This window comes from Cetorhinus maximus, chromosome 6, assembly GCF_964194155.1.
Source record: "Cetorhinus maximus chromosome 6, sCetMax3.hap1.1, whole genome shotgun sequence".
NCBI lineage: Eukaryota > Metazoa > Chordata > Chondrichthyes > Lamniformes > Cetorhinidae > Cetorhinus > Cetorhinus maximus.
Window position 1 is genome coordinate 75,732,376 of NC_135884.1, and position 13,182 is coordinate 75,745,557.

Genomic DNA, 13,182 nt, shown 5'->3' on the forward strand with positions numbered 1-13,182 from the left:
GGTGTGTCATCTACAAGATGCATTACAGCAACTCATCAAGGCTCTTTCAACAGCACCTTCCAAATCCACAGCTTCTACCACCTGGGCGGACAAGGGCAGCAGGTGCTTGGGAACACCACCACCTACAAGTTTCCCTCCAAGCCACTTACCATCCTGACTTGGAACTATATTGCCATTCCTTCACTGTCGCTGGGTCAAAATCCTGGAACTCCCTTCCTAATAGCACTGTATGTGTACCTACACCATACGAACTGCAACGGTTCAAGAAGGCAACTCACCACCATCTTCTCAATGGCAATTAGGATGGGCAATAAATGCTGGCCTAGCCAATGTCACCCACACCCTACAAACAAATACATTTTTAAAAAGTATTCACTTAGTACCTCAACCATGCCCTCTGCCTCTATGCATAAATCCTTTTTGGTCCCTAATCAGTCCTGCTCCTTCTTTTACCACTTTTCTACTATTTATAAGCCTGTAGAAGATTTTAGGATTCCCTTTTTTGTTAGCTGCCAGTCACTTTTCATACTCTATCTCTGCTTCTCTTATTTGGTTTCTCACTTCTACTCTGAACCCTCTATATGTAGCCTGGTTCTCCATTGTATTATCCACCTGACATCTGTCATAAACACACTTTTTGTTCTTCATCTTAATCACTATCTCTTTCGTCGCCCAGGGACCTCTGGATTTGTTTGCCCTACATTTCCCCTTCGTGGGAATATACTTTGTGCCTGAAGTATTTCTTCTTTAAAGGTAGCCCGTTTTTCTGTTACCATTTGTCCAGCCAACCTTTGGTTCTAATTTATCTGGCCCACATCCATTCCTACCCCATTGAAGTTGGCTTTACACTGTTAATTATTCTTGCTCTGGGCTGTTTTTTCTCCTTTTCCATAGTTATCCTAAACCTTATGGTACAATGATCACTCTCCCCTAAATGCTCTCCCACTGACACTTAATCCACTTAGCCCACCTCATTCCCAAGAACCAGGTCTAGCTTCCTTTCTCCTTGGATTCATACATGTTGCTGTAGAAAATTTTCCTAAACGTACTCTGGGAACTCTTGCTCCTCTTTGCCCTCTGCACTACTACTACCCCAATCTACATTTGGTTAGTTAAAGTCCACCATTATAACTACTCTATAATTCTTGCATCTCCCTGCAATTGCTTTGCAAATTTGTTCCTCTACATCTTTCCCACTAGTTGGTGGCCTATAGACTACACCAAGCAATGTAATTGCACCATTTTTATCCCTTAGCTCTAGCTAAATAAATTCTGTCCTTGACCCCTCTGGAACATCCTCTCTCTCTCCAGCACCGCAATATTCACTTTAATCAATACTGCCACCTCTCACCCTTTTCTCACTTTCCTAACTTTCCTGAGCACCTTGTATCCAGGAATATTTAATATCCAGTACTGCCCTTCTTAGTGCCAGGTCTTGTTATAGCCACAACATCATATTTCCGTGTGTATCACACACTTAAAACTGTTAGACTGTCAAAACCTGTGAGCAAAGACAATCATTTGACACAGGAGCCAGAAAGTCTGCAACCTGAGCAAACAAACATTTAAAAAAGGTGGCAAGCAAGTGTTGGAATCTAAAAACCTGAAGAGTAATTAAATTCTGACATCACCCAGTGTTTTCTTATACTTTGTGTCTTAAAGGGATACAATCTGCCCTTGTCAACAGATCAGTCCACCATACACCAAATGCTGTACTAAAGTTTTTGTAAAACAGTCTGATTTACTCTGAATAATTCTACATGGCAGCTGCTAATAATTACCACAGATACCAAAGTGTAAATATTGTATTGCAGAGGTCACATTTTGTTACAGATAAAACAGAGCCATTAAAAAGAGGGAAAATGGCTTGACATTTACATGCAATTACAGCCTTCCTAGCAACTACTACCTTCACATAACTTGATCAGTAGTAGGCAGAGTGAGAGAATCCCTGAGCAAATTCCCAGCAATGATGTATGTGAAGCATGTTGACTTTGTGCCAATTTGGGAGTAGGTTCGGAGCAGTAGGGCAGACAGATCTATAGCAAATAGTTAGGGGATCTGAATGGTTGGAGTAAGAATAAACTGATATAAGGGTAAGGGTGGTGGAGGTAGAGTATTGAGTAGTGAAGAGATGGGGAAGATTAGTGATCAGTTAAAAAGGGGAGAGAGTACTGCAGGTATTGTGTTTGCAGTATTGGAGTAGTGATCAAGTTGAGCTATGCAGGGTAGTAAGAATTCAGTGGGAAAATGAGGAACTGCTGAGGGAGCAGATGATATTTGAGGAAAGGGTAGTTGATATCAAGTAGTTAGGGCATGATAATAAGTACTTGGGAAGCAGGTGAGAGGAGAGTGAGGAGTTTGAATGGAAGCCGGTGGATATTTTGGGAAGGGCAATCATTGGCAGATAGGAAGTGGGTGGTGTATATGTAAAGTGAAGATGGATGTATTGGGAGTTAATGGGGAGAGAGTGTAGAGTGCTGCACTGGTAAAGGTTGTGGTTTGAAATAAATAGAGATGGACAGGAGTATAATTGGTTGAAGGAATGGAAATGGAGAAACAGACAGAAGTAGGTAGATGTAGGGAGTCATAGAGAAGAACCACAATAAAGTTAATACCAATTCAGCCCTAGGGCATCACTGCAGGTGTTCCTCAGGGTAGTGTCTTTGGTCCAACCATCTTCAGCTGCTTCATCAATGACCTTCCCACCATTTTAAGGTCAGAGATGGGGTGTTCATTGATGATTGCACAATGCTCAAGACCATCCATGACGACTCAGATACTGAAACAGCCGGTGCCTACGTGCAGCAAGACCTAGACAACATTCAGGCTTGGACTGATAAATGGCAAGAAACATTTACGCCACGCATGTGCCGGGCAATGGCCATTGTCAACAAGACAGAGTCTACCTAACTACCTACCCTCAATATTTAATGGCATTACCATTGCTGAATACCCAATCATCAACATGCTGGGGTTCACCATTGACTAGAAAGTTAATTAGACCGGCCATATAAATACTGTGGCTACAAGAGCAGGTCAGAGGTTGGGAATTCTGCAGTGAGTAACTCACCTCCTGACTTCCCAAAACCTGCCCTCCATATACAAAGCACAAGTCAGGAGTGTGATGGAATACTCTCCACTTGCCTGGAAGACTGCAGCTCCAACAACACTAAAAAAAAGCTCAACATGATCTAGGGCAAAGTAACCCACTTGATTGACATCCCATCCATCACCTCAATCATTCATTCTCTCCACCACCATCACATCCTGGCAGCAATGTGTGCCATCTATAGGTCGCACAGCAGCAACTCACCAATGCATCTTCAACAACATATCCCAAACCTTTTACTATCTGATGCCAGTCCTACCTTGAAGCCCATCCCCTCAAGATCAGGAAGCTTCTACCATGAGAGAGCAGCATATAAGAAATAATACATGCATAATAATAATACAGATATATTATTTTATACTGCAATCTATGTATATGATAGTGCATGTAATATCAGGTCAGTAGTATAATACCTAATCCATTCTTTATATAGTCGCTGTCTTAATGCATTATACTGACAGAAACAGGTTAGTGGAGAGGGCAGATAGGTGGCAGATCAGTTCATGCATCTATATTTTAGGCAAAAGAATAGTGAAAGAAAGTATAATCTTAATAATGCAACTCTTAACATACATAACAAACATAGGGTTCAGGTGCGTAGATCTTTAAGTGTAGGAATAACAGCTTTCCTTTATTTATAATGTTATGATATGGCAAGTGGTATTTGCCAGGCTGACCAAATCCCAAAGGGAAATTTGGCTAAGCTATCACAAATGATTTTGCAATTTGTATTTATTAAAAGAGGGTATGTGTACTGAAGTCAGAAGTAAATGTTCTACTATCACTTTTGGAATTTTAAAGATTAAATTAAAACATTTATTAACAAAAGAAAGGAAAACTTAAACACATAAGATTACAGTTACACAGTTAAATTTAGTCTTACAACATTTCCCAAAAGACTTCTACTTTACTTAACTAGGCTCCCAAAATAAACACCCTTTTCAGGCAACAGTCCAAATAGATTCTTAATATATATAAAATGTCCAGTAATATTACCACAAGGCACCCGCTGTTGCTATATAAGGGAGTTATTTCACAGCTTCTCTCTCCTTCTCACTTGACAATGAAATTCCAAGGCATTTAACAAAACCTTGCTTTCTGGAATAAGCATGCACTTCTCTAGGGTGGCTAGAAGCTGATACTTCACAGCACATTCTTCAAGATCTCACATGGCCACTCCCATACAGCTTTCAATCTTTCCTTAAATATATTTCCTCACTTTGATGATTCAAATCCATTGTTTAAAACTTCCTTTGAAACTCAAATTCTTCCATGTTTCCATTTTGTCTTTGCTTTTGGGTAAATAAAACATGATATCCCCACTACTTGTTTACCTATGGACTCCTGCAAGATGCAAACATTTTCCTTGTCATCTTCTAATTCCACTTTGAAATTCAGACACCCCTCAACTTATCTACAAATGCAAATGTTAGCTCATCCATTTCCATTTCAAAATGCCTGCTTTTTAATCCCTTTGATGATTTAAAACTTGCAATCTGACTGTCTTCAGTTTGATTAAATTAGTCATACACACACAAACGTATACACGCAGCCCCCATAAGCCTGCTTCAGTATCCCACAGTAATATTAGGAAAAAAGTGATAATTCCGTTACAGTAAATTCAAGTTTTTTTAATAAGTGAAATATAGTTTTATATTGTGCCTTTAACATAGCAAGATAGCCCAAGGATTAGACAGAAAAATTGACATTGGGGAAGTTAAGTGCGAGATGCTGTTTTCACAAAACCAATGGCAGAGCAGCACAATGAATGCTTGAGGCAGAGACTATAACACCTAAAGGGGAATTAGATAAAAAGAATAGGAAAATAGGAAATACAATTAGTTAGCTCCATTTGAAGAACTATAGCACTGGCACAGATATGATGGATCAAATGGCTTCCTCCTCAGGGGTCATTTATATGTAAGTATAATCACAAGCTGTGTACCTGTGCTTACCTCCACATCTCCTCTGTTTCCCCTCCTCTCCTGAAAAGCATTGAGTTCATCAAATACCAGGAGTCCCCTTGGTACATCACCCAAATACCCTATTCAACTGCAAATTGCATAATAGAGCCCAATTTTCTGCTGATCACACAGCCACTCACATCTACACACAACCAAAGAATTCACTAAATATTGAGCAAGAGCAGGAAACATGGCTGAATTCTTCAAACACTTGCCCACTAAACCCATGAGAACAGAGGTCCTTCATAATGCTTATCACCACCAAATAAGACAGACATCTTTTGGAATATAATGTTTTGAGAAACAGTATATAAGTAAGTGAAAAAATGCTAATTTTACTAGGCTAAGACGTGATGTGGCAAGAGTGGTTTGTAAGCAGCTACTTGAAGGTAAATCAGTGTCAGAACAGTGGAAGGTACTTGCGGAGCTAAAAGGGATACAGAACAAATATTTTCTGACAAAGAAAAAGGATGGGACTCACAAATCTAGATCTCTCCATCATTCTGCGCCCCCCTCCCGGCCGCCCCCCACCCTACCGTCCAACTACAAATGTGAAAGAGTGCACAGAGTAGGATGACACAGTAGAAAAAGAATTATGTTAGATGCCAAGGGCTCAATATTGCAGAAGGTTTAGAGAGTATAGAAAACGTAGGGATGAAATTTTAAAATAAATAAGGAAAGCAAAGAGAGGACCTGGAAAAAATATTGTCAAGTAATATCAAGGAAAACTCAAAGACATTTTATAAATATATAAAAAGCATGAGGAAAGAGAAGGGCCAATTTAGAGGCCGAAAAGGTAACCCATGTATGGAGATGCAAGATACGGCCATAGTTCATAATGAATACTTTGCGTATGTTTTCACAAAAGAGATTGTAGTTAAGAAGGAGGAGTGGGAAATATTGGGTAGGATAAACATAGTGAGGGAGGAAAAATTAAGGTGTTTAGCATCCTTGAAAGCAGATAAATTGCTAGGTCTGTGTGAAATGTATCCTAGGCTGCTAAGAGAAGCCAGGGAAGAAATAGCAGAGGTTCTGACCATCATTTTTCAATCCTCTCTGGCTACAGGTGTAATGCCAAAGAACTGGAGAACTGCTAACATTGTACCATTGTTTAAAACATGAGCAAGTATAAGGCCAGCCAGCCTAAGCTCGGTATTGGGCAAATTAGTGGCAAAAGTTCTGAGGGAGAGAACAAATCAGCATTTGTTCTCTTTATTAATCAAGCATAGATTTGTTAAGGGAAGGTTGTGTCTGACTAACTTGATTGAATTTTTTGATGAGGTAACATGGAAGGTCGATGAGGGTTGGGCATTTGATTAGTCTACCTGGATTTTAACAAAGCTTTTAACAAGATACCACATGGCAGACTAGTCAGAAAATTAAAAGCTCATGGGATCCAAGGGAAAATGGCAATTTGGATCCAAATTGACTCAGTGACAGGAAAAGGGTTATAGTTGACAGGTGTTTTTGTGACTGGATGGCTACTTCCTCTGGGGTTCCACAAGTCTCAATACTCTGTGCCTTGTCGTTCGTGGTATATATCAATGCAGTTGACTTTTAACTGCCCTCTACAATGGCCTAGGAAGCCACTGTGTTCATGGGCAATTAGGGATGGGGAACAAATGCTGGCTTTGCCAGCAGTACCCACATCCCATGAAAAAAATTTTAAAAATCAATGATTTATATTTAAATGTAGGGGACATTACAAATAGAAATTTAGAAAATTTTGCAGATGATACGAAAATTAGTCATGTGGTTAAGAGTGAGGAAGAAATTATGTAGACTGCAAGAAGATATCAATGGAATAGTCAAGTGGGCAGAAAAGAGGCAAATGGAATCCAATCTGGAAAAATGTGAGGTAATGTATTTAGGGAGGACAAACAAGGCAAGGGAATACTCTATAAATGGTAGGATACTGAGAAGTGCAGAGGAACAGAGGGACCTTGGAGTGTATGTCTAGAGACCCCTGAAGGTAAGGTGGGCAAGAAAAGCTTACGGGATAGTTTCCTATATTGGTCAAGGCCTAGAATATAAGAGCAGGGAATTTATGCTAAAACTGTATTAAATACTAATTAGTCCACAGCTACTGCGCACAGTTCTGCGACTACATTACAGGAAAGATGTGATCACTCTCGAGAGGGTACAGAAGAGGTTTACAAGGGTGTTGCCAGGTATTGAAAACTTCATCTACGAAGAAAGATTGGACAGGCTGGGGTTGTTTATTTGGAACAGAGGAGGCTGAAGGGAGATTTAATTGAGATGTTTAAAATTATGAGGGTCTGAGACAGAGTGGATTGGATTAGAGGGAGGTTGAGCAGAAGCTCTTTCATCCAGAGGGTGTTGGGAGTCTGGAACTCACTACTTGAAAGGGTGGTAGAGGTAGAAACCCTCCTTGCTTTTAACAAAACATTTGGATATGCCCCTTACGTACCATAACCTACAGGGCTCAATTCCAAGAGCTCTAAGGTGAAATTAGACTGAATGGTTCCTTTTCAGCTAGCACAGCCATGATGGACTGAGTGGTCACCTGCTATGCTGTAAATCTTTCTATATTTCTAACTTTAGACATGATGAGTGGTAAGACATGGCTTGATGGCAAGAGGTGACTTTGAGCCTGTACCTCCCAAAGCTCTCCAATACTGGGGTTTTCCTCAAGTTATTTCACAGTCTGATCTAAACTAATCAGTCAACAACTGCACTACTATATCATAAGGACATTAGAAATAGGAGAAGACCATATGGCCTATGATCAGGACTGATCTTGATTTTCATCTCCACTTTTCTGCCCACTTTCCATATCCTTTGATTCCCTGAGAGGCCAGAAATCTGTCTTTCCCAGCCTTAAATATGTTCAGTGATGAATCACCCACAACCCTCAGTTGTGTACAGTTTTGGTCCCCTTATCCAAGGAGGGATATACTTGCCATGGAGGGAGTGCAACGGAGGTTCATCAGATTAATCCCTGGGATGGCAGGATTGTGTTGTGAGGAGAGATCGGGGAGACTGGGTCTGTATTCCCTAGAGTTTCGAAGAATAAGGGATGACCTCATTGAAACTTACACAATCCTTACAGGGCGTGACAGGGTGGTTGTGGATAAGATGTTTCCCCTGGCTCATGAGTCTAAAACCAGGAGCCATAATCTCAGGATAAGGGGTAGGCCATTTAAGACTGAGATGAGGAGGAATTTCTTCACTCAGAGGGTGGTGAATCTTTTGAATTCTCTACCCCAGAGGGCTGTGGAAGCTCAATCATTGAGCATGTTCAAGACAGAAATTGATAGATTTCTGGAGACTAATGACACCAGGGGACATGAGATGGCATGGGAAGGTGGTGTTGAGGTAGATGATCAGCCATTATCTAATTGAATGGCAGATCAGTCTCAATGGACTGAATGGCCCACTCCTACTCCTATGTTCCTCTGTGGTGGAGAATTCCAAAAACTCACAACCCTTGAGTTAAGAAATTTCTTCTCATTTTAGTCCGAAATGATTATCTGTTATCCTAAGACTTTGCCTCCTTGTTCTAGATTCCCCAGTGAGGGAAACAACCTCTCAGTGTCTACCCTGTCAAGCCCTTTCAGAATGTTTCAATGAGATCGCTTCTCATTCTTCTAACCTCCAGAGAATATAGACCCAGGTTACCTAGCCTCTCAGCATAGGACAACCCCCTCATTCCAGGGACCAATTTAGTGAACCTTCACTGTACCGCCTCCAATGCAAGTATATCCTTCCTTAAATATGGAGACCAGAATTGCGCACTTTATCCCAGGCGTGGTCTCACCCATCAAAACCCTGTACAATTGTAGCAAGACTTCTTTATTCCTCTTGCATTAATCTAATCCCTTGCATTAAAAACCAACATGCCATTTGCTTTCTTAATTACATGATGTACCTGCATGTTAGCTTCCTGTGTTCCATGTACGAGTACACCCAAGTCTCTCTCAACATCAACATTTACAAGTTTCATGCCTTTTAAAAGTATTCTGCTTTTCTATCCTTATGACCAAAGGGCGGAATCATACCAGATTTGCACTAAGTGCAGTAGGGGGTGGGTAAAACGCCGTACCATCCCAAACCCGCATTAATTATGCATTCCCAGGAAACGCTGTTTCCATGGCAGGCGAGTGCTCAATTGAGACCTGGGCCAATCCAATCCAAAATTGTGTGCCCTCACGAAGATGGCACCTGTGACCTCATAGAGTCATACAGTTTTTACACCACTGTGTCCGCATCGATCATCAAGTCCCTGCCTACTCTAATCCCATTTTCCAGCACTTGGCCCGTAGCCTTGTATGCTATGTCATTTCAAATGTTCCTCTAATAACCTCATGGATGCACTTGTGTCTGGAGGCTTGTGATATCCCACAGAGGTCGCCTGTGGAGTCCTGAAAGGAGCCACTGGCGTAAAACTTGAGCGCTGCGGTCACTTTCACAGCCACTGGCAGTGGATGCCCTCGATGTCCCCATGGGCCAAATCCTGCAGTAGCGGGCAAATGTGACCAACCAGCTCCCTAGACATGCACAGTCTTCGGCGACACTGATTGTCTATAGACCCTGGGTCTAGCTAGGCACTGACCAACGACGGCTCGCTGTGGCTCTGTGTGCATGAGCCCCAGCCGTCCCTTCTTTCTGGGAATGCTGCTCATCCCTCTGCACAGCCAACCGCCTCCATCGCTCCCTTCTCTGCCGTCTGCGCTCTCTGTACACCATGATGTATATAGCTAGTTCATCAGGCTCCTTGCTCCAGATGTACTCCTCCTGCAGACTGGAAGAGAGAAACATGTGGGTTAGCTTGGGGATACTAAGAACCTCTCTTGGTTAAGTGTGAAGGCCCCTTAATGCATCCCAGAGAGTGCTGGCCACTACTTGGATGGCCAGAGTTTAATGCACTGCATGGCTGCCCGAAACCACACTCACCTTCCCCCCACTCCACCTGACCGATTGGCCATAGCTTCGCCCATTGGACTGCATGCTGTGCTCTCAGCTCAGGCATAGGCATTCTCCTAACCCGCACTGCAAGGCTGCACTGTTAGCTTGAACCATGGGGGAAACTGGTCCAAACTGGGATGCTGACATTGCAAGGGGCTGTGAGCGCCTCCACCAGTGGCTGCTCCATGGCCAGCTTTAGCAAGGAGATTGTCCAACATGTGCAGGCATCCAATTGTTCTGCAGTCCACTAAAACTCTCATTAGTTTGCATTCTGTGCCCGAGGGGTGAAAAGCTATGGAGCATTTGGTGGCACTTGCATGCCTCTGCATTGCTTGAGTGTGCAGATAAGCTAGTGGCCAAACTCCATGCATGTCAATGTGGCTGCGTCTGAACAGTCTCAGCTACAGAGGAATTGTCACTTTATACAAGGTTTCCCTAATGCGTGGCCGCTTCCCTCCCCCTCACCCTGCATTGCTTGTGCACTACCTTCAACTGCAGGGCAGCCCTTGCCTCCACCCCCAAGTCACCTCAACTACAGGGCAGCCTTGCCTCCATCCCAAGTCACCTCAACTACAGGGCAGCCTCTGCCTCCACCCCCAAGTCACCTCAACCACAGGGCAACCCTGCCCCCACACCTCCAACGCGCCTCAGCCTTGAAGTCCAACAGGTGACCTTGGCAAGCGCTGCGCAACATTACTGTGTACTCATCTCCAAGTTCCCCTCAAAGTGCAGCCCGCCAAGTGCACGCCTTATATATGCTGTTGTGAAACACGTTGGTGTGCAATCACACCGACATGGACGGACGATCCAGCTTGGGGTTGGTGGCGGGGGGGTGGGGGGTGGGGGGGGGTGTGAATGGCCTTATAATGATATGCAGATGTATTACATTGCGTTTCCTGATGTCTGATGGTGGGAAATGCGGCCTGCCATCGACAGGCTGAGTGGACGATTGCAAATTGGTTTCACAACGTCATGAAACCGATTTTTGGCTTTCTTGTCATATTGTCCACTCACACTGCCAAGCACGCCCGATGCCAGCGGGCACAGACGATTCTGCCCAAAGTGAATAACCTGACACTTCTCCACATTATACTGCATTGCCATCTTGTTGCACACTCACTTAACCTGTCTGTATCTCCTTGCAGCCTCTCTCTTACTTTCTGTCTCTTGATCTAAACCATTAATATAGATTGTAAATAACTGAGGCCCAAGCACTGATTCTTGTAGCACTTCACCAGTCACAGCCTGCCAGCTTGATAATGCCCCATTTATCCTTACTCTCTGCTTCCTGTCCATTAACCAAACCTCTATCTATGCTAATATATCACCCCTAACACCCTAAACCCTTATCTTGCCTATTAACCTTTGTGTGGCACCTTATCAAATGCCTTTTGGAAATCCAAGTATGCTATATTTTTGAAGCCTTTTCTTTGTCCTCCCCTGAAATGTTGACCTTTTGAGAGTTGAGAAAACAGGACCTAGTGGGGGAGATACTTTTCAGCCATCCAGACACAGTGTCCAGTCTATTGAAGTTGATTTTGCATGAATTTTGCCTGAATGCTTGTGGAGCTGGCTTCAAGAGGGACACTAGCGTTTATTTGACAGCCCTCCCATTGTATCTCTACTTGTGCTACCAGTTCATCTATCATATTGCAGATGCTCTGCGCTTTCAGATAAAGTGACTTCAATTTTATTTTTTCTACTATTTCCTGGATGGACTCTCTGATACACTTTCTGTCCCACTCAGCTTGTCTTTACCCACATTAATATACTTTCCTATTGCCTCAACTATTATCTTTTGATTTCTAAATCTCCCTACACCTAAACCCTCATCCCCCTCTGTTAGTTGCCATTTTCCCTACTCTAACCATATTTGCTGGTGCACTGCTATGTTTGTATGCTCTGTCCCTTCCTGTCACACTCTGGTTACCATTATCTGTATCACTATCCTGCACTATTGTCTGGTCATTTCTCTTTAACTTTCCAAATCCCCCCTCACATGGATTCTACCCACTATTATTTATTTTAAAGCCCTAGTTATGCAACTCACTTCGACACTGGTCCAGCAGAGTTCAGGTGAAGATCTTCCCAAGGGTACAGCTCCCTCTTTCCCCAGTACTGGTACCAGTGCCCCAGAAATCAAGACCCATTTCTCCCATATCAATTGTTGAGCCACGCATTCAACTCTCTGACTTTATTTACCCTATGCCAATTTGTTTATGACTCATAGTAATCCAGAGATTATTACCTTTGTGGTTCTGTGTTTTAATTTAGCCCCTAGCTGTTCATCCTCCCTTAGCAGGACCTATTTCTCAGTCCTACAAATGTTGTTGCTACCCACTTGCACCAAGACAATTGGATCCTTTCCCCTCCCACCCCATTGCTTTGGGGCAGGGGAGCAAGGACAGTATTGATGTGCATGTTGAATTTAGCTGCAGGAATGCAAGGACAGTGGAGTCTTGACCAAGTGGGGGTGTGCTTAGGGTGGGGATGGAGAGAATGTTGGAGAAGCCAAAACTGGGAGAGGTGAAGCTCTGTGTGAAGATTTCAGTGATGGTGAAGTGAGGCTGAATATCATGAGCAGATGCCTTGATGCATAGGGTTTAATGATTAAAGCTGAGTTTCCAATCAAAACAGGACACCAAGGCTACACACCATTCAGCCCAGCCTAAACAAACAGACAGGCAGGGGGTTTGAATCAGGGCTAGGGTGCAAGGTCGTGGCCATGCTAAGTTGGAGAAAGCTCACCCACAACTTGATGTCAGAGAGGGACAATTCTGATGTCAATGGTCATGCAGAAAAGGCTCCTAAATGTATTTTGTATTTGGTTCTTTCTCCAGATTGGTATGTTCTTCAGTGAGGTAGACCCCAGCTTGATGAATGCACTCTACAATGCTTCATTCTACACAAGAAAGGAATCCTATGACTATCAGTCTGTGTGTGGACCACCACCTAATACTGACACAGGAGCTGCACCCAGATCCATTTTTATTGTAAGTTTACACTTGCTGACAACAACCCAGAAGAAAAATCATAGGATCATTAAAAATATGTTGTGTCTTTCCCATGATCTTTGAAAACTTGTATTTATTTGTTATAAAAATATTGGAATTGGGAAAAAAGTCTGTTTGACCGGGCGGTTAGAGGTGGGAGGACTAATGATGAACCCTACAGGAA

General features: G+C 42.9%; 1 protein-coding gene across 3 annotated transcripts in view; it reads left to right on the forward strand.

Moving 5' to 3' along the window:
• The window catches only part of cacna2d2a (calcium channel, voltage-dependent, alpha 2/delta subunit 2a), a 991,061-nt gene that overhangs the window by 936,661 nt on the left and 41,218 nt on the right, over positions 1-13,182 (forward strand). For all 3 annotated transcript variants that reach the window (XM_078543862.1, XM_078543864.1, XM_078543863.1), the window contains one exon: positions 12,846-12,998. In XM_078543862.1, the coding sequence (XP_078399988.1) occupies positions 12,846-12,998 (153 nt within the window). The remainder of the gene's footprint in view (positions 1-12,845; positions 12,999-13,182) is intronic.